This window comes from Argopecten irradians, chromosome 1 (genome assembly GCF_041381155.1).
Source record: "Argopecten irradians isolate NY chromosome 1, Ai_NY, whole genome shotgun sequence".
NCBI lineage: Eukaryota > Metazoa > Mollusca > Bivalvia > Pectinida > Pectinidae > Argopecten > Argopecten irradians.
In genome coordinates this window covers 45525154-45547740 of record NC_091134.1, presented here as the reverse complement: position 1 = coordinate 45547740, position 22587 = coordinate 45525154, and the positions used below count along the sequence as shown (strand labels likewise).

At 36.3% G+C, this 22587-nt stretch overlaps 1 protein-coding gene across 1 annotated transcript in view; it reads left to right on the top strand.

Annotated features, from left to right (window-relative positions):
- LOC138329883 (neuropilin and tolloid-like protein 1) overlaps nt 1–22587 on the top strand; it is a 129756-nt gene that overhangs the window by 8817 nt on the left and 98352 nt on the right. The window contains exon 2 of the mRNA XM_069277176.1: nt 7404–8103. Coding sequence (XP_069133277.1) covers nt 8004–8103 — 100 coding nt within the window. The 5' untranslated portion in view covers nt 7404–8003. The remainder of the gene's footprint in view (nt 1–7403; nt 8104–22587) is intronic.

The following is a 22587-nucleotide window of genomic DNA, read 5'->3' as shown; positions in this document are numbered from 1 at the left end:
AAGTAAATAACTGTAGGAGCTATGGATTTTTAGTTTATTGATAATTTTAATGCTGAATTCATTGGCACTTAAGACTATAATTAATTTCCATATTATCACATTTGTAATATTTCAATTTTTACCTAGCTTCTATGATTTAGTTAACTTTAACCTTTAACCCCTTCCTCTCGCAACTACTGGATTCAGGATGCTGGCTGTCTGTAGACACGATTGACAAACTACTCCTCCTAAACTACTGCTGTAGATGTGCTTGATCTATATCAGAACAAGATACCTTTACTGTTTTGGAGTTATGCCCCTTTGTTACAAAACTAGTTGATTGACTACTTCTTAACTACTGGAGGGATTTCAGCAAAACTTTGTAATGATAATCCTTATACATTATAAATGTGTGTAAATTGTATCAGAACAAAATACCTCCACCTTTTTCAGAGTTATGCCCCTTTATTAGGAAGTGATAAAATGGCTACGAAACATTGCGACAATAATACTTTTATGGTACAGATGTGTGTAATCAATATCTGAATAAGATACCACTGCCTGAGTTATGCCCCTTTATTACAAAAAAGGGATGGGTTGGATGGGGCAGGAAAAAGTTGGTCTCCTGGATGACTACTATAGCGTCACCCCTTTTTGGCATTAGGCTTGGTGTACTATTAGAATCCATTCATATCTATGTTGTACTTTGAGAAGTATTATATAAGCCATGTATATCTAGACTAACACAAGACTAGATGATTTATGCAGATCATGTGCACATTTTATATTCTGATTTACAATTTGAAACCCAAAAAAACACTATCATATATAACAGCAAGGAAGACTTGTAACAGTAGTTGGTATTATTCCATAATATCACAGGCGTTATATTGAAGGGTATAAAGGCACAAGAGCAGTGATATGTTTAGCCTATATTAATTTTTTATTGTTTCCCAGCAGTTTGCCATCTAGCCATTTCTAACACTACCAGGGTGTTGGTTACAATTGCTTGAGCACTATACTAGTAGCCCTAGATTTAATTACCATGGTATTAGAATGTAGACTGTGTTAGAATTTGTCATGGATACAAAACTGTCTGGGTGAATGTATAAGCAAATGTATCCTATTTTCCCCAGAAATTGCCAAGGCACTGTTTCTTAGGGATATCAAATCAAGTTGTGCATTGATCAGCGATAGTCAGAACAAATCTGAACAGTACAACTGAACAATTGGCTGTTTCTCTCATTCTACTTCACTTTTAAAATTCTACTGCTGCTTTTTTGTCTGTTCTTTTCTTTTTCTTTGATTTAAATTTATCTGAACTTTGATTGTTAACTCTGCCATAAATTATCTTCTTATCCTAACTCATAAATAGTGACATGTGAAGGTTTTTTGCCCTGTACTTTATCAGCTCTCATTTCAGAATATGTACAGTGGACCCTCAATAATCCGGACACCTTGGTTCCCAGCCTAAACCGTCCGGATTACGAGTTTTCCGGACTGACGAATTCCGTGTTCTTAGTCAATTAAATTGTCACGTACGAGTTACTCCCCTTGACCTTATAATCGATGATAGGCTTTTATGTAACATACGTGTATTATAATTAATACTTCGTTTCTTATGTTTTATAGGTATTCTTATATCATTACGTTAAGAATATTAAATAAACATATTTCTTTTTCAAAATACGAAACATAAGGCCGTGACGTCGTTAATTGTGCACTATGTATATATGCATATAACTACCTATCCCACTCTTGATCTGTCGTGCGGCAAATTGCCTAACCAAGGATCAATATCATCTACGTTCTTGGCATAAAAAAAAACTATGATAACAAATAGTTGTGAACATTTTATGAACTTAAATAATTGTTATTTTGTATAATGTGTGTTTTTAATCACCATTTCCACAAGTCTTTGCTTTCTGACTTACAGACGTGTGTAACAACCACGCGCCCGTTCATGTCTAACTTCGTGCACAATATCACACACGTGTAAATGGCATATGCCATAGCCTTTATATCTTATACCACAGACGATGAATTCGAATAGATTCGCATACATTTAAAATTATTATTAATTTTGTGAGTATTATCTCACTTTATTGTATCCGATACTCATAGCGATATATTCTGCATGTGAAACAAGTAAGGTATCTACTACATACATACCCGTACCCAAACTCAAACTGCATGTTAAAAAAGCGTGTGGCTAAAAATATATTGCGTATCTCAATTACAACACTGAAGTTTGATCTCCTATAGAAAACTAATGAACCGTTACATGACTGCATGTACCCGTGTGGGAAAGGTGTTCAGGTAAACGCCCGTGGCTATGACCTGGCAGCCGTCGTTATGACAACACAGTCAGTGACAAGTGATAGTTTGTATTGTACACATGATTGTAGCTGGCCTTGGATTTTCTCGGCACGTCGCGTCAACAAATTGTCCGGATTATTGCGGGAATTTATTAACGAAAATTACATTACGTTCCCAAAATGGAGTTCCGGATTCGGAATACGAATTTCCGGACTAGTGAGTATAAATACCGTTACGGAAATACGTTCCCTGACATTTCCGTCCGGATTGTGAGTTTTCCGGACTATCGGCGTCCGGATTATCGCAGGTCCACTGTATACATGTTTTTAATGATTCTTTATGCAACAATAGAAGTCTTGAAAGCCTCTAAAAATGTGAAAAATAAAGAAAATAAATATTGAATAAAAGTCTTGTACAAGTTACCTGAACACTCAAATAGATTAATCTACAATTCAAAGTTACTTTTAAGGTTGTATATAACAAGCTATTGCATAGTAATGTTATTAGTCTTTTATTTTGTTTGTCTGTTCAGATTTGCCTTTATAAATATTATATCAGTTCAGACTACATATATAGATACTATTTATTTTATAAACTTCTCTTTGACTTCTCATCACTTTGAACTATATTTTCATATTTGACCTACATTTTCATTCTTGACCTACATCAAAGGAAAATGTTGTTCAAGCACTACCTTAATTCTCCCAAATAACTGCACTGGTATTTCTTAGGCAATATGTCATCCAACAAAAAGTAAAAAAATTAACATAAAAATTAACAAAAAGCAGAGTCATGTCTTTCAGGGTACAGTAAAACATGTTAATAAAGAATCGCTGGGGACCAATGAAATTGCTTCGTTATAAGCATAAGTCGTTATATGATATTTATATAAACATATTATAGCAATCTTGACAGGGTTCAAAAATTACTATGTCATAGCAATGAACTTGTCGTAAGAGTGTTCATTATAACTGTGCTTTACTGCATGTACTGTGTACTTTTTAGGATTACTCTGTTTATTCTGTCTACTAATTAATTGGGGGATATAAGATGTACATAGAAAATGCCATATGTAAATTTGGAGAAGCATAATCTATAGTAATTAACACCTGTGTTTAGTACATATTGATATATTTGATCTCAGGTGTATACTAAGTGTAGCAGCAGCTGGTGTAGGTTTGCTATTGACGGTATAGTATGTATATAAACTATACTGATGTTTCAACTAAAATGACTCAACACAGATCTTGGACTTTATCACCTTAGTTTAATGTAATCTTTCTATTAGGGTTATACAGCCTAGGAATGACTCTAAAAAGTCTGCTCTTCATAATCCACATACCAAACCATGATGCTAATGATGTTTTGTGTTTTTATATCCCATCACGGATTCTTGTGAGTGTTCTTGAAACTTGTTTACACATATATATATATACTTATACCGTTGAACATGGAAGTGTTTTGAACCACAGGTGACTCGTATAGCATGGTTCTGTAAAACCTTTGGTCCTTCATGTTAGACAATTTAAGTCACTTATGTTACAGAAGCATCCTTGAGGATACACTTGGGCGAGTTAAGTGACGCTCCTACTTCAGAAGAGGTATTCTTACTCTTTACTTGGCCTGTGTAATGTTAAATAAGAGACCTATCAACAGATCTCCTAAACAACCAAAGCTCAAGGTTACAATATTTACTACTACTTTCACCCTTCCCATTATATACATGGTTACCATATTTACCACTACTTTCACCCCTCCCATTACATATAAGGTTACCATATTTACCACTACTTTCACCCCTCCCATTATATACAAGGTTACCATATTTACCACTACTTTCACCCCTCCCATTATATACAAGGTTACCATATTTACCACTACTTTCACCCTCCATTTTACTATTATCATATATCGGTTACCATATTTACCACTATTTACCACTACTTTCACCCCTCCCATTATATACAAGGTTACCATATTTACCACTACTTTCACCCCTCCCATTATATACATGGTTACCATATTTACCACTACTTTCACCCCTCCCATTATATACAAGGTTACCATATTTACCACTACTTTCACCCCTCCCATTATATACACAAGGTTACCATATTTACCACTACTTTCACCCCTCCCATTATATACAAGGTTACCATATTTACCACTACTTTCACCCCTCCCATTATACACATGGTTACCATATTTACCACTATACTCTTTCACCCCTCCCATTATATACAAGGTTACCATATTTACCATACTTTCACCCTCCATTAACATACATTTACACTCCTCCCATTATATACAAGGTTACCATATTTACCATATTTACAGTTACCATATTTCCATACTTTCACCCCTCCCATTATATACAGGTTACCATTATATTATACAGGTTACCATATTTACCACTTTCACCCCTCCCATTATATACAAGGTTACCATATTTACCACTACTTTCACCCCTCCCATTATATACATGGTTACCATATTTACCACTACTTTCACCCCTCCCATTATATACAAGGTTACCATATTTACCACTACTTTCACCCCTCCCATTATATACAAGGTTACCATATTTACCACTACTTTCACCCCTCCCATTATATACATGGTTACCATATTTACCACTACTTTCACCCCTCCCATTATATACAAGGTTACCATATTTACCACTACTTTCACCCCCCTCCCATTATATACACCCCTCCCATATGGTTACCATATTTACCACTACTTTCACCCCTCCCATTATATACAGGTTACCATATTTACATACTTTACCATTAAGGTTACCATATTTACCACTACTTTCACCCCTCCCATTATATACAGGTTACATATTTACCACTACTTTCACCCCTCCCATTATATACAGGTTACCATATTTACCACTACTTTCACCCTCCCATTATATACAGGTTACCATATTTACCACTACTTTCACCCCTCCCATTATATACATGGTTACCATATTTACCACTACTTTCACCCCTCCCATTATATACATGGTTACCATATTTACCACTACTTTCACTCCTCCATTATATACAGGTTACCATATTTACCACTACTTTCACCCCTCCCATTATATACATGGTTACCATATTTACCACTACTTTCACCCCTCCCATTATATACAGGTACTTTACCATCATACCACATCACTTTTCACCCTCCCATTATATACAGTTACCATCCCCATTATATAAAGGTTACCATATTTACCACTACTTTCACCCCTCCCATTATATACATGGTTACCATATTTACCACTACTTTCACCCCTCCCATTATATACATGGTTACCATATTTACCACTATTTTTTCACCCCTCCCATTATATACATGGTTACCATATTTACCACTACTTTCACCCCTCCCATTATATACAGGTTACCATATTTACCACTACTTCACCCCTCCCATTATATACAAGGTTACCATATTTACCACTACTTTCACCCCTCCCATTATATACATGGTTACCATATTTACCACTACTTTCACCCCTCCCATTATATACATGGTTACCATATTTACCACTACTTTCACCCCTCCCATTATATACAAGGTTACCATATTTACCACTACTTTCACCCCTCCCATTATATACATGGTTACCATATTTACCACTACTTTCACCCCTCCCATTATATACATGGCACCCTCCCCATTTTCAAGTTAAGTAAAAGAACTATAGATAATAATGGCTCAGATCGGAAAGATTTATATACTTGGCTGTGTAGTGTTTAAATAAGAGATCTATCAATATTATTTAACTGCTTAAGAAAATTGTCTTAAAGTATGAAGATTATACCATATTTGTTATGATATGTACCCCTTTCCTTTCATATGCGCTGGGCTTTGATGTAGGTATTGAAACATGAACTGTCTGAAATGTATGACAATTTTATTTCTATATATCACCAATAAAATTTTAATGTTTGTACTCTATTGAGAATTATGTGGCCTCAATATATAAAACTTTCACCCCGAGCATAAATTTTGATGCACTGACGTCACATCCTAATTGAACCTTTATCAGTTTTCCTTTTTTAAGTAAATCTCATTTTAATTTAACTTACTATTCCTTAATTTTCTCCATGTGTGATACAATAATACAATTTGAACATTGCACTTATTAACCTGCTATATTGTCCAAGATCTGTAATGAACTCACTGCTCCTTGTACAGCCAGGACCACACTGACACATTGATCTAACCTTTTACCTCTGGGCTGTAGAACCATGTCGCCTGGTCATGACTGTAAGTTGGTGGTTTTTCTTAGAGTACTCCAGCTTTTCTCCACCTCCTAAACTTGACATGCAAAAAATGAGGATGTTTCCAAAGTTGTAACGATGTCTGACTTTAAACTAGTAGATGTCTTGAACCTCTTACTACTATGGCAGTCAAAAATGAACTTAAGAGCCCCTCCTCTAGTGGCCTTCCCCTCTTAAAAAAACTTAAAAAAAGACTGTTACCTGTTTGGTAGTGTAAGTGGCTAGGAGTATTGAATCTAAAAGCCTTACACCGAAATTCTTTTGTAAAACTCGGCCCAGAAAAATCCTATATTTAGTCTGTAATTTAACTAATAACTATAGGTGTGAAAAGCCCTGCAAATTTAATGTATTATTCACAACAAGACTGTAACATTTGGTTGACTGATTATACCAGTTCTGGTTTAATAGCTTTCGCCAACATCATAAATAATAGTGGAGTAAAACAGGCCCCACGAGTCTTTAAGAACAATCGAAACTTGACATACATGTTGGTACATTGATTTTGTTTTTATTATTTATGTCAATATTGTTTCAATTAACCTTCTTTTGTTTTTGACTTTATTACAGAGAAAAATAGTTTATTTGATACTTATACATGACATAATATATCTGGCATCCATCTTAGCTTTGGTTTCTTGTTTACAGTTTGACGGTGATCAGCTCTGCTTCAGTAGAGCGCTGTGTAAATAGGTAGAGGAATTCTGTGATAATGAGGTATATAATGATACACATTTTTGCTTGTTACTCATTTATGTGATAGACTGGAGGGAAATAAAGATATAACTAAGATAGAAAACAAATTGTTTGATGTTGCAGAGGGAAGCGTAGGAACAAGGATGAGTGCAGCATTGACAGGACTTGGATGTCTGCCTGGAAGTGACATTGACACCATGGAAGCCTGCTGGAATATAGACAATGCATGCAGCACAGGCAGTCAAGCAGAACTCATGCTAATTTGCTAACAGAAGATACGTTATTACAGTTCTCCCAATGCTCCAAGTTTTTGTTCTTGAAGCAACGAAAAAAAAATATCCAAAACCATCATGTTTTGTGTTCCTGTCATAAAACTTTGAATATTTGCTTTGAAAACAGGATGAGTGTAATTACAGCTACGTAGGGAATATCAATTCACAAGAATAATTACAGAAGTATTGCTGCAATGGAACTAATCCTGTGTTCTGTATAAAATCTGTTGGTTTACTTGTGTGACAGTGTAACAAGGCAATTAGTGGTTTGTTGATATTATTGATGGGATTGAATGAAGGAATAAAACAATAAATATCGTGAGTATAGGAGCATCCAACTGCCGTGATAGATAGACCATGGGACCGTGATAGTATGAGGCGTTGTGTGGGATACCTGTGATTAACGGATACAAAGAGGATGAGGATTCGTACCGGAGGATGATTTGCCAACATGAGAGTGTTACTTTGGATTTTAACGGTGTATATCTGTCGTGTACAAGTGGCACAGAACACTCTCAGTAGTGATGATCCTCTTGTGCTGAACTTTACAGGTAAGCTCGTTACAGGTGTTTCAGACTCTTTAGAGATGATTGATACAGTCCTCTGAAATTTTATCAGCAACCTTCTGTGTAAACAGAAGAGTTCAATAAGTGGCCTCGGAAGGGTAAAACAAATATTTTGAATCTAACAACCAATGCCATTGACACATTTCAAGGAGGAAAATGAGTATGAATACCTGAATTGTTTAAACAACTTTCACTTTTCATTGTTATTGTTCATAATGGTGGGCAAACATTTAAATACCAGACACGGTCTTTGTTTTCTTGACATATGATACCATCTTGCATTAATGATGCAAATCATTATTGTCTTTGAAATTAGCTTTGCCAACAGATTCAAACACTGATTGTATCGGGGGAGGGGGATCTAATTTTAAAGGACATTTGAGATCATTTCTGCTGAATCATTATTGATATAGAATCTCTCTTACTTAATCCTGTAATTGGCTTGTAATCATCTATTACACTATGTACAATTAATTACTTAAAACAATACTCAATCATTTCTCCCTAAACATATCAAATAAGGTTAACTCTCCATCAAGGCTTCTCAATCACACACAGCATGGCTCTAGAAAAAAATTAAAAATAAGAGTCTAATGTAATTCTGCCATGGATTAAACCAGTACCCCTCAGTTCAATACCCTTACAGTCTCAAAGCTAGGGAAGACCACTGTATTCACAACACTCACAATTACCTCAAACTCCCGCAATTTAATGATTGTCATTGATCACAGATCACAGCACTTTAATCTGACATATACTACAATTGAAAAGCAGTTATATCTCCTAATATGTGTCACTCCAATTCCAATTTTGTAAAGAGCTATTGTAGTCGGACACATTTGTGGGTGTGCGTGTGGGTTTGTATGTGCGTGCTGTGCTGTACTACTTTGTGTTTGATGACTGGTGAACTTTAGGATCAGCCATTATCTAAGATGACCTGTAGGTCTACAGTGGATTCCTAGCTGGAGACCACCTCTGTAGCAACTTTATGATGTGTTCATGTCTGCTGGTTTAATGTGATTGCATGTGAAAAGCAATATGAGATAAACGTTGTCAGAACGACGCCTTCAGGTTTCCGTGCTTTCTGCTTAAACCTACTAATGTTGGATATTTCCAATGTATTTTTGTATTTGTATTTTTTATTTTGATCTATAATATATGCTCACTGAATTTAATGATCGTCAAAAGAGCAAATATTGATGTCTTTAAGTCATATCTGGGCATCTCTCTGAATAGCGTTATGAACACATAAATACAGCCTAAATTTGATTGGACACCAGTTTATGGATATTTAGTAGTGTGAAAATAACCTGCTGTACCATTGGTGCAAACATTCAACAGATAATTCAGTTATATCGCAGGAAAAATGTTTGGTAAAATATGGATTTACTGTCTGTTGTATTAGATTGTAGTCCAGAACTTGGCCATAATGTCTGGTGTTTTGAAGCATGCAGACTTATATGGCTTCACAGGGCAGCTCGCTGGTGGTCTAATGGCGCTGGGGCGAGGTGTTTTTCCCACTTATGTTTTCTTAAGATAAACATACAGTTGGTGATCTTCGTCTGAGAGTCCATGCACTCTTGATCACCTTGTACGACCCGAGTAACACTACTCTATATAATTGTCTTATATATCTATGTTGCATAGTTGCATGGAGCTCAAATGTGCATCACTCTCATCTTCCCCCACCCCCACTGCACATCCAGGTTGTCTACCATAGATATGGAAAAGAAAGACATTTACAAAATGTATTTGAGTAATAAATGTATGGGGAAAAACAATAAATACAAGGGAAATTTATTCTACTGTAGTATAGGGCATTTATTAGAAGGAAAATCATAATACCTTGTGCCCGAAGAAGCAACTGCAATGGAGTACTTAAGTGTTTTTGATCATGAGTCAGATTTTAGATTTCAGCTTTTGAATATTTTATTTGACCATGAGTACCGTGATGTGATTAATATAGTATTACTATTGGCATTCATTGTATAGTTCTCTCAAAGATTAAAAAAAAAAAATTCAATGTCATTTAGAATTTTTTTCCTCAATTGATATTACTTCACTGTAGCACTAAGTGTCATGTTTAAGATACTAGTTACAATTTGTTTGACATTTCCGTGGGCTTTTTTCTGAAGTCTAACCACATGATTGCTTTTTATGGATTTCAGATGACCTTAATTTCATTTATCTTTCAGAAGTTACTTTAGGAAAAAATATCATGTTTTATAATGGTGAATTATACATGATATTAAAGAAATGTAGCACAAATGTGCATCTAAAATAGATTTGAAAGTGATTAGGAAGTTGTAGGAATGGGATGTATGTACCACAAAGGACATGAAGCACTATCTGAACTTGATATTTTCTGTCAATCAGATTATATTTTACTCAACTTAAAATATACACAAAATTTACACACCAGGATTCTTTTTGTGGACGTTGAACTTTACAGGATGTGCCAAATCTGAAGTTTTTTGACTTGGTTGGTACTATGAATATTTCAGTTTGATCTTGGTTGTTACCATTGTCTTGGATAACCTATCAAAGCTGACACTTCCTGCTCGAGTCTTTCCATGTTTGTGTTTGAACTCTCATAAAACGCTGCAGTGAATGTCACTGGCCATAAGGCAGATTGATGCTGACTGTATTCCACTCAAGTCTATATACAGGGTTGTGAAAATGTCTCTTCTGAATTGTATTCACTATGGGCGATTCCATGGCAATGGTGGCTTAGTTGTTAAGGTGTTAGTTGCCGCATACTGACTGCGCTGGTCAGTGATTTGTTTTCTATGAGAATCTTGATTTTCTTGTACTTCCTAATCCTAGCACATCCTTAGATATCCCTGGCTGTATAATACCTTAAAAAAGGTCAATTCCACAGTGACAGAACAATGACATAATAAAGGGTGACACAAACCTAGCATTAGTCGTGTAGGCGGTAAATCATTACCTTATTAAGTTAGTTATCCAATCTTATACTTCTTAACTAACCTGGTTAAAAAATCAGCTTTAATGTTGGTGATTTATTATCTTTTGAAATACCAACTGTATTAAGATTATGAATATAACTGGTATGGTAAATGACTATGGCCATACGAAGAAGGTTAATCTGCAAATTCACTGCAAGCTCTTTAGATAACAACTCTTTTAAAAGTGACTCAACAGCCTTAACTTAATTTTAGATAAGGATAAATCTTTTAAAAATCCATTTTGTTTCACACATTCTAACTCAATTTGATTTACATCACACCCAAGAGATTTAGTTTTCCGTGAAGAAATAAATGGTTGCAGGGATTATACGAGCTTAGGACAGAGAAAGTATACCATGAGGGAAAGAGGGTCTACAAGGGAGGGAAATTGGAAAGAAGGATAAGAACAGTTATTCGAAGAGAAGGAAAATAGTTTCCAAAAAAGTGTCCAGACAGGTGAAATGACAACGTAACAAGGGGTCTAGGGAAAGAAAAAAGGATGGAATGACTTGGTCTCCCAAAGGGAGATAAAAGGAACTGAAGGTTCCAAATGAATTTAAGGTATTATACTGGACGCCAGAAGGGAGGTAAACTGTACGACGTGGGGAAAAAAATTTGCAGGCTAGGAAAGAGGTACAACTGGCTTCCAAAGTGAAGTAGAAACTTGAATGGAAGAACCAGGGATAAAAAAAAAATGTAATGATGATGGTTAATTGGAAGATGGTGATGACATTTAGCTTGATGGAATTATAAAACAACACATATGATATTTGTAACGCTATCTTTTGTTCTAACTATCAGTTTCTACATGTTTGGTGGAATGGAGAGCGAGGTAATGCCATTTATAGCTTTCTCTTGAAATTCTAGAATTTGAATCCTTCAAACTTTCAAAAAGAAATGCCATCAATATCAATTGATAAGATTGATGATTTTCTAGACGTTCCAGTTTGGAAACTAATTATATTGTGTTGAGAAGTATTGATCTTACTATTCAAAATTTTAGTTTGCGACCATCACAGCAATGCAAATGCAATTAAACTGTCAGAGAAATCTTCTGATTGAATTAGCTGGTACGGCATTCTGATGGAACAAACAGATCCTGGGAGCTACAAATATAATCTTACACAAATCTTATGCAAATTATTCTATTTCAAATGTGAACCTATTCAAAGATTTCATTTTTTTATGAAAATCTTAGTCTAACAGTTGCCAAATTTCCTGATATTTGTTGCATGATAAAAATTTTCCACTGAGATGATCTGAAAACTAATGTCAATTTACTTCAAGGAATTTCAAAAATCCTTATAAAAATAGTTGCATTAAAGTTACTGCTGATAAATTCTCCTCTGTTAAATCCTGTATTTTATGGAATAAACCCAGAATTTGCTGCGGGTCAGATCCACAAAATTTAATTATCGCCCATGTTGATATCATATGACCTACACATGTTATTAAATTCTCAACACTCCATAAACATTATCAGATGCGTCTAGGTTGTTATAGTTCTTGTAATGTTCCATCCGTGTTACCGTCATGTCTTTTAGTACAGGTAAACTCCAAAGTAATGGAAGAATATTGGAAAACCCTCTTCGTGAAGATGTTCATGAGGATGAGATTATCAAATATTTTTATGTGTTGTTTGTACTTTAGAAACATAAACTACCAAAACATGTATATGGAGAGATATTTTGGCACTGCACAAACAATCTTTTCGGTTAGCACAATTTTGAATTTATACAAAAATGCAATAATTGGTTTATCAATTTGACAAAAAGAAAAATGTGTTGAATACAAATTTATTTTATTTTAGGACAACAGTATTGGTGAGAAAAGCTTATATGTGTTTATGTATAAGAACAGTAATGTAAAGACCATTTCCAGATGACAAAAAAATCAAAAAGAATATTTTCTGCACCTTCGATTAAGTAAGTAACCTTTCCTTTGTAAGCTATAACCATGGTGATTTGTATCATTATAGCTGTAACCTTAGTGAGCTGTAACTTTGGTAAGCTATATTGTTAGTAACCTTTCCTTGGTAAGCTATAACCATGGTGATTTATATCATTACAGCTGTAACCTTAGTGAGCTGTAACTTTGGTAAGCTGTATTGTTAGTAACCTTTCCTTGGTAAGCTATAACCATGGTGATTTATATCATTACAGCTGTAACCTTAGTGAGCTGTAACTTTGGTAAGCTGTATTGTTAGTAACCTTTCCTTGGTAAGCTATAACCACAGTGATTTATGTCATTACAGCTGTAACCTTAGTGAGCTGTAACTTTGGTAAGCTGTATTGTTAGTAACCTTTCCTTGGTAAGCCATAACCATGGCGATTTGTATCATTACAGCTGTAACCTTAGTGAGCTGTAACTTTGCTAAGCTGTATTGTTAGTAACCTTTCCTTGGTAAGCTATAACCATGGTGATTTATATCATTACAGCTGTAACCTTACTGAGCTGTAACTTTGGTAAGCTGTATTGTTAGTAACCTTTCCTTGGTAAGCTATAACCATGGTGATTTATATCATTACAGCTGTAACCTTACTGAGCTGTAACTTTGGTAAGCTGTATTGTTAGTAACCTTTCCTTGGTAAGCTATAACCATGGTGATTTATATCATTTACAGCTGTAACCTTATGAGCTGTAACTTTGGTAAGCTGTATTGTTAGTAACCTTTCCTTGGTAAGACTATAACCATGGTGATTTATATATCATTACAGCTGTAACCTTAGTGAGCTGTAACTTTGGTAATCATTACGCTGTATTGTTAGTAACCTGTATTGTAGACCCTTGGTAAGCTATAACCATGGTGATTTATATCATTACAGCTGTAACCTTACTGAGCTGTAACTTTGGTAAGCTGTATTGTTAGTAACCTTTCCTTGGTAAGCTATAACCATGGTGATTTAATATCATTACAGCTGTAACCTTACTGAGCTGTAACTTTGGTAAGCTGTATTGTTAGTAACCTTTCCTTGGTAAGCTATAACCATGGTGATTTATATCATTACAGCTGTAACCTTAGTGAGCTGTAACTTTGGTAAGCTGTATTGTTAGTAACCTTCCTTGGTAAGCTATAACCATGGCGATTTATATATCATTACAGTTGTAACCTTAGTGAGCTGTAACTTTGGGTAGCTGTATTGTTAGTATCCTTTCCTTGGTAAGCTATAACCATTGGCGATTTATAATATACATTACAGCTTTAACCTTAGTGAGCTGTAACTTTGGTATAAGCTGTATTGTTAGTAACCTTTCCTTGGTAAGCTATAACCATGGCGATTTATATATCATTACCAGCTGTAACCTTAGTGAGACGATCTGTACTCTAGCTTTCCTTTACCTCCGAATACTTAATCCAAACGGACTTATGACATGCAAAAAGGAACATTATAAAAAAAAAAACTGCACCAAAAAAAAAATGTGTTTTAAGATCCCTATAAAATCAGTTGTAGTGCACATGATTACAATAGGACATAAAATTTCGTTTGGGTACTCCTAAAGATTATGTTTAGACCCCATATTTTTTTTAATGTCTGCGTTTTACTGTAAGTGGTTCCACCTCAAGGTTGACCTCCCTTAGGATATTTGTCCCTGTCACATTTCACGATAACATTCTTTCTGAATGAATACGGTAACATTACCTCCCTTTGAAAGTGTCAAGTCACAGAAGGTACAATCGCTTACATTTAGTATCCTTAGCGGTGCGACCTCATTTGACCTTGTCCTCCCTTAGTGGACCTTGGTCGTCATGACTCACCCTTAGATAGTCTGAACCTATGCGGGAAGTCCATGTACGTGGTCTGGTTGTGTAGCATGTTGGCGGAGAGGAAGAGATTTATGGGTTAGGATAGGTTTGACATTTTCTTACATTGACCCCCTTATATCATTATGACCCATCAACATTATGAAAAGAAAAGAAATATAATAGTGACAGCGTCCCTTGTAGGTGCAGTTGACCTGAAGTTCTGGTGGGGACCCTGGGTACAATAGGTAAATCCCTTTAGTTATACATACCCCCTTAGATCCAATTGTCGTCAAAAAAACTTTCAACAAGGGATCTCCCTTAGAAGGTACATTTATCCCATAGATAGGTACAATGACCTCCCATGGAAAGGTTACATTGAATCCTCCGAGAGATAGGAACATGTGACTCCCTTAGAGAAATATTACATATGCCCTTTTTAGATTGGCACATAAATCTTCCTATAGATGGTAGTTTGACTCCTTAGTTATAGGTACATGTACCTCCCTTATGTTGTTTTAACATCTTTACCTCCCATAGATCAGTACTATATGATATCCAAATGATGGGGATCATTGACATTGGTTAGTGAGGCATGTGTACATAATGACTTCCGTTAGAGTGGTACAGTGAATCTCTCTCAATAGTTACAATTTTGCTCGCTTAGATATTGAACTTCCTCCCTTAGATGGGTACTCATTAATCTTTAAGTCAGGTACATTTACACTATATTAGACTGGTACATCATCGAATTGGGAGGCCTCCCCTTCAGATTGGTTATTAACTCCCTTAGTAGTGTACATTTAACCTCCCAGAGATAGTGGTACATTGACCTTACTTTCGATTGGTCAATAGTTCCCTTAAAATAGGTACATTGACCTCCTTAGATAGGTACATTTACCTCCATAGTTTAGGAACATGACCTCCCCTTGACAGGTACATTGACCTCCTTTAGAAAAGGTCACGTTGACTCCCTTAGGATTACATTGAGCGTCCGTTAACACACTTGACCCCCGATAGTTAGGTAACCGCTCATTTCCCTTAGATAGGTACAATTAACTCCCTAAAAGGGTACATGACCTCCCTCAATAGTTACATTGACCTCCCTTAGATAGGTACATTGACTTTTAGACAGTACATGACGTCACTTAGACAGGTACATCGATCTCCCTTTCCGTACATTGCTCTCGGTATAGCAAGGTACATTGCCTTGGTTAGCCGCCATTTCTTAGATAATTTTTACCTCCCTTTGATAGGTAACAACCTCCCTGTCTATAAAATTTACCTTCCTAGATAGGTACATTGAGTTTCCTTTGATAGGTACATTTAGGCCCTGTTGATTATACATTGACATTTTAGATAGACAATCGACCTCCCGTAGATAGGTACATTGTCCTCCCCCACCCCCCGTACATTGATAGGTCCCTTAGACGGTACATTTACCTCCTAATAGATAGGTACATCTGACCTTCCTACCATGAAGTACAATTACCTTAGATAGTACATTTACATTTAGATACATTTCCCTTAGATAGTAGTACATAGACCTTCCTTTGATAGTACAATTGACACACCACTTAAATAGGTACATTGCGATCCTCCCTTAGATAGGTACATTACCTCCCATAGTTAGGTACCTCCCTTTAGATAGGTACAGACATTGACCTCCTTTTAGATTGGTACTATTGACCTCCCATAGATAGGTAACATTGACCTCCCTTAGACAGGTACATTGGACCTACCCTTAATAGGATAGGTACAATTAACTCCCTTATTGACCTCCCATAGATAGGTACATTGACCTCCCTTAGATAGGTACATTGACCTCCCTTTAGATAGGTACATTGACCTCCCATAGATAGGTACATTGACCTCCCTTAGATAGGTACATTGACCTCCCTTAGATAGGTACATTTTTCTCCCTTAGATAGGTACATTTACCTCCCAAAGATAGGTACATTTACCTCCCTTAGATAGGATACATTTACCTCCCATAGATAGGTACATGGACCTTCCATTGATAGGTACAAATTAACTCCCTTAAATAGGTAACTTTTACCTCCCATAGATAGGTTTGACCTCCCTTAGATAGGTACATTTGTTCCTCCTGTAGATAGGGTACATGACCCCTCCCTTAATAGGTACATTGACCTCCCTTAGATAGGTACATTGACCTCACCTTAGAATGGTACATTGACCTCCCATAGTTAGGTTCATTTCTACCTCCTTAGATAGGTGGTACAATTAACATTTAGGTACATTGACCTCCCATAGATAGAAACTGACCACTCCCTTAGATAGGTACATTGACCTCCCTTAGATAGTACATACATTGTATCCCTTTGATAGGTACATTGACCCACTAAGGGATTGGTACATTGAACCTCCCATAGATAGATAGGTACATTTACCTTAGATAAGGTACCCTTAGATAGGTACAACAATGACCTCCCTTAGATAGGTACATTGACCTCCCTTAGATAGGTACATTGACCTCCCTTAGTTAGGTACAATTGAGCTCACCTTAGATGGGCTACATTTACCTCCCTTGGTTTGGTACATTGACCTCCCATAGTTAGGTACATAGACCTCCCATAGACAGGTACATTGACCTCCTCTGTTAGGACAGGTTCATCGACCTCGCTTAAATATGGTACTTGACCTCCCTTTGATAGGTACATTGACCTCCCATAGATAGGCTACATTGCACCTCTTAGATAGGTTACATGACCTCCCTTAGTCAGGTACATTGACCTCACTTAGTCACGGTAGATTGACCTCCTTAGATACATGCAATAACCTTCCTTTTGATAGGTACATTTACCGCCCTTAGATAGGTTACTTTTACCTTCCATAAGATAGGTACATTGACCTTCCTTTGATAGGTACATATTAATCACCCTTGCGACAGGTACATTGACCTACCTTAGGATATGTTACATTGACATCCTCCCTAGATAGGTACATTGACCTCCCTTACGATAGTTACAATTGACCTCCTTAGATAGGTACATTGACCTCCCTTAGATAGTGTTTCATTGACCTCCACTTAGATAGGTACATTTTACCTCCCATAGATAGGTACCATTGACCTCCCTTAGATTAGGTACATTGAACCTCCCTTGAGATAGGTACATTGACCTCCCTTAGATAGGTACATTGACCTCCACTTAGATAGGTACATTGACCTCCCTTAGATAGGTACATTTACCTCCCTTAGATAGGTACATTTACCTCCCATAGATAGGTTCATTTACCTCCCTTAGATAGGTACAATTGACCTCCATAGATAGGGTACATTGACCTCCCTGTAGATAGGTACAATTGACCTCCCTTAGATAGGTACATTGAACCTCCCTCTAGATTAGGTTACATTTTGACCTCCCATAGATAGGTACATTGACCTCCCTTAGATAGGTACATTGACCATCACACATACAGACTCTCCCTTTGATCTCCTTAGATAGGTGACATTGACCTCCCCTTAGATAGGTACATTGACCTCCCTTAGATAGGGGTACAATTGATAGACATCCCCATAGATAGGAAACATTGACTCCCCTTAGATATGGTACACTTGAACCTCCCTCCTTAGATAGGTACTATTTACTAGACTTAGTACATTGACCTCCCTTAGATAGGTACATTGAACCTCCCTTAGATAGACCTACCTTAGTACATTGACCTACCTCCCTTAGATAGGTACAATTGACCTCCCTTAGATAGGTACATTTACCTCCCTCCCCTAGATAGGTACATTTACCTCCCACTAGACATAGGTACATACAATTGGACCTTCCATATATAGGTACATTGACCTCCCCTTAGATAGGTTCATTAGATTAGTACATTGACCTCCCTTAGATAGGTTACATTGACCTCCCTTCGATAGGTACATTTCCTCCTATTGACCCTAGGTACATTGAACCTCCCTGAATAGTCATTTAGCATTAATTGACCTCCTTACCATGGAATAGACCTCCATAGAATACATTGACCCTCCCCTTAGATAGGTACATTGACCTCCCTTTAGATTGGTATCATTGACCTCCCTTAGATAGGTACATTGACCTCCTATAGATAGGATACATTGACCTCCCTTAGAATAGGTACATTGAACCTCCCATTAGATAGGTTACATTGGATACCTCCCTTAGTTATACATTGACTCCCTTAGATAGGTACATTGAACTCCCTTTAGATAGGTACATTGACCTCCCTTAGATAGGTACATTTACCTCCCTTAGATAGGTACATTTACCTCCCTTAGATAGGTACATTTACCTCCCATAGATAGGTACATTTACCTCCCATAGATAGGTACATTTACCTCCCTTAGATAGGTACATTGACCTCCCTTAGATAGGTACATTGACCTCCCTTAGATAGGTACATATTTGACATCCCTTAGATAGGATTACATTGACCTCCCTTAGATGGTACATTTACCTCCCTTAGATAGGTACATTGACCTCCCTTAGATAGGTACATTGACCTCCCTTAGATAGGTACATTGACCTCCCTTAGATAGGTACATTGACCTCCCTTAGATAGGTACATTGACCTCCCATAGATAGGTACATTGACCTCCCTTAGATAGGTACATTGACCTCCCTTAGATAGGTACATTTTTCTCCCTTAGATAGATACATTTACCTCCCTTAGATAGGTACATTGACCTCCCTTAGATAGGTACATTTGACCTCCGAATAGACCGGTACATACCTCACTTAGACAGGTACATTGACCTCCTTAAATTATCTCCTTAGATAGGTACATTGACCTCCCTTAGATAGGTACATTTACCTCCCTTAGATAGGTACATTGACCTCCCTTAGATAGGTACATTGACCTCCCATAGATAGGTACATTGACCTCCCTTAGATAGGTACATTGACCTCCCATAGATAGGTACATTGACCTCCCATAGATAGGTACATTGACCTTCCATAGATAGGTACATTGACCTCCCATAGATAGGTACATTGACCTCCCATAGATAGGTACATTGACCTCCCATAGTTAGGTACATTTACCTGCCAGACCCTGTCTTTAATTAGAAAATATGGAAGAAATTTCCATCTGTCATTGAATGTGCTCCATTTTTTTTTTTAACTTTTCATTACCTGACCAAATATGTCTGAAATTCACAGAACACTCCGGTAATGCTTATCTATATCTAATTGTTTTAATACATGGTGATGCAATTAATTTGTATTTAATGAAAACTTGATTAAAAGATAAGGAAACATAGTTGTATTTTTGTGTTGCCTGCTTCGCATGGGCGACACATAGGTATCACTATATCAGCGTCAGCTTCAGGGAAAAGGTTTCCGTGTGATAACTTTAGTATTTATTGTCCAATTCCAAAGAAGGTGTTGCATGGCCGCCCATGATCAAATTTAAAGTTTTTACATCTGATTCCAACTTGTGTGCCATTAATGTATTATATGAAGGCGTACAAAAGCCAAAGATAAAATATTTGGTGTATTTACAAAGAAATTTGTATTATCTTTTTAACGATGTACAATGATTCATCATATCTGTTGGGTTTTCTTGCAATTTCCAGTTTTGCTCTTATTTTTTCATGAAAAAGGAGCAATATCATTTCATCAGTATTTGATTAATTCCTTAGGTAACTATGACAAACCCCGAGTACCCTTAAATTTTAGCTATCAAAAATATCTTCATATATCATCTATTGACTTATGAAAATATTGTGTCGATGAATCACTGGATAATACCACTTTTTAGCACTTTTTACATCTACCCCCTTTATTTCTTACCCAATGTCAAAGTACTGAGAATACTGAGACGTATAATGTGAGCGGGTGGATTGTGTTGCTTGGTGTTTTCAGTGTGAGCCTGCTTCAGTGATATAGCACTATCAAAAGAGCAAGAATTCAACTATACAAGAAGATGCAATATGAATATACAGGTCTCCCATTACACACACCATGCACTTCATACAAGCAGGACACTGCATACATGGCTGTCCTTACATGACCCTGGCTGTGTAATAGGACGTATATTCACTCAATCAAACAAACAAAAGTAAAACTATGAAAACATTTTTTCTATAGAGTCTCGATGACTGCAGGAATTTGTCTACTGGTCCCTTTGTCACAAAAGTAAATGTTGAATTTGTTAAGTTGATTTTACTATCTCCTTCTATCGTCCTTCTTTGCTATTTTACTATCGTCCTTCTAAAGCTGTATCAGGATGGTAGCCTGTGTATGCCATATTCTATGGTGACCAAAGGACAGAACTAAAAGCCTTCGTCAGAGAAATCTTTCCAGAATCAATTTAGTAACAATAGTATTTTCTTGAAAATAGTAATATAAACATTGATTGACCTACCAGTTCCAATTTAAACTAATTGATATTTTGATATTTCCATCTTCTTTTGTTCTAAGAAGTAAGACCAAAATATCTAGCAAAATGAAACGGCTAGAAAGTAATGGCCATTGAAGGATACACTTTCATGAAGGATGTTGGATGAGAAAAAAACTTCTAACTTATGTTATCAGTACCTGGCAAACTCTTTCGTGGTATTATTCCCGACCCCTAGGTTACTTAAGCTAAAATTAGACATTATAAGTGCCTCGTCTGATTGAGGCCAGCGAAATAGATACGCACCAAATTTAGTCGCCTTTTAATATCATACAATGGGGATAGCATTTGCAATTCTAACACCCTACCTGAGATGATGACAATGTTGATGGTTCCCTGTCACAATGGGCAAAGGACACATACTGTCATATTCGATCCTGACATTACCTTAATGCTTATACAGTTTCTGGAATGCAACATGGCATTTATTATGTTAAATCACAATTCTCAGCATTTGATGTCCCACTCTTTAAAAAGGGAAAAATATAATTTCCGAAAAACATTATAAATATCAGTTTATGATGATAATTTCAAGGTTTGGACGAAATACTCACCTGATTCAAAAATCAAAAATTTATCACGAGTGGATTTTCAATCTATATGAAACACCTCCTTTTGATATATTGCTTTATATTAATGAGATCATGGATGAGTTCTATACTGGTCAAAATCCATCAATATTATCAAGAGTTATGGGACATTAAAATTGTCAAAACAGATTAATCTATGGTTTCCACTCGATAACTTAAGCATTTATTGTCTGATTTCAACCAAATTGTGTGTATTGCTTTATATCAATGAGATCAAGGATTGGTGTGATACTCAATAAAATCTGTCAATATTTTCAAGAGTTACGGGACTTTAAAATTGGTGAAACAGACAATTTCTTGACTTATGTGTGATGGCGAAACAGATAATTTCTTGGTTTCTGTGTGATAACTTTAATATTTATTATCCAATTTTAACCAAATTTTGTATTTTGCTTAATATCAATTTGATCGAGGATGGTTTTGATACTGGTCAAAATCTGTCAATATTTACAAGAGTGACAGGTATTATAACTTCAACTAATTATTAACACTTGTCTATCAGTATTGATGTGAACTAGAAGAGGCTGCAGCTAAACTGGAAAATTAGCTTGAGTAATCTGTTAATTAGTTGATACTTAGCGTGGTAAATTCCCGAGAGATATGAAGCAGAGGCTGTGGTACCCAAACAACAGAATCGATAGCAGGATTGAGCCTGGTTGGCCCTACACGTCACTACAGCCAGGAGGGTAGGGCATCTTTACTTCATCACCTACAGTGTAATTAGGCCCCACCATGAAGGATCTTCTGCCTCCTACATCTCCGTTCCCATATCTGG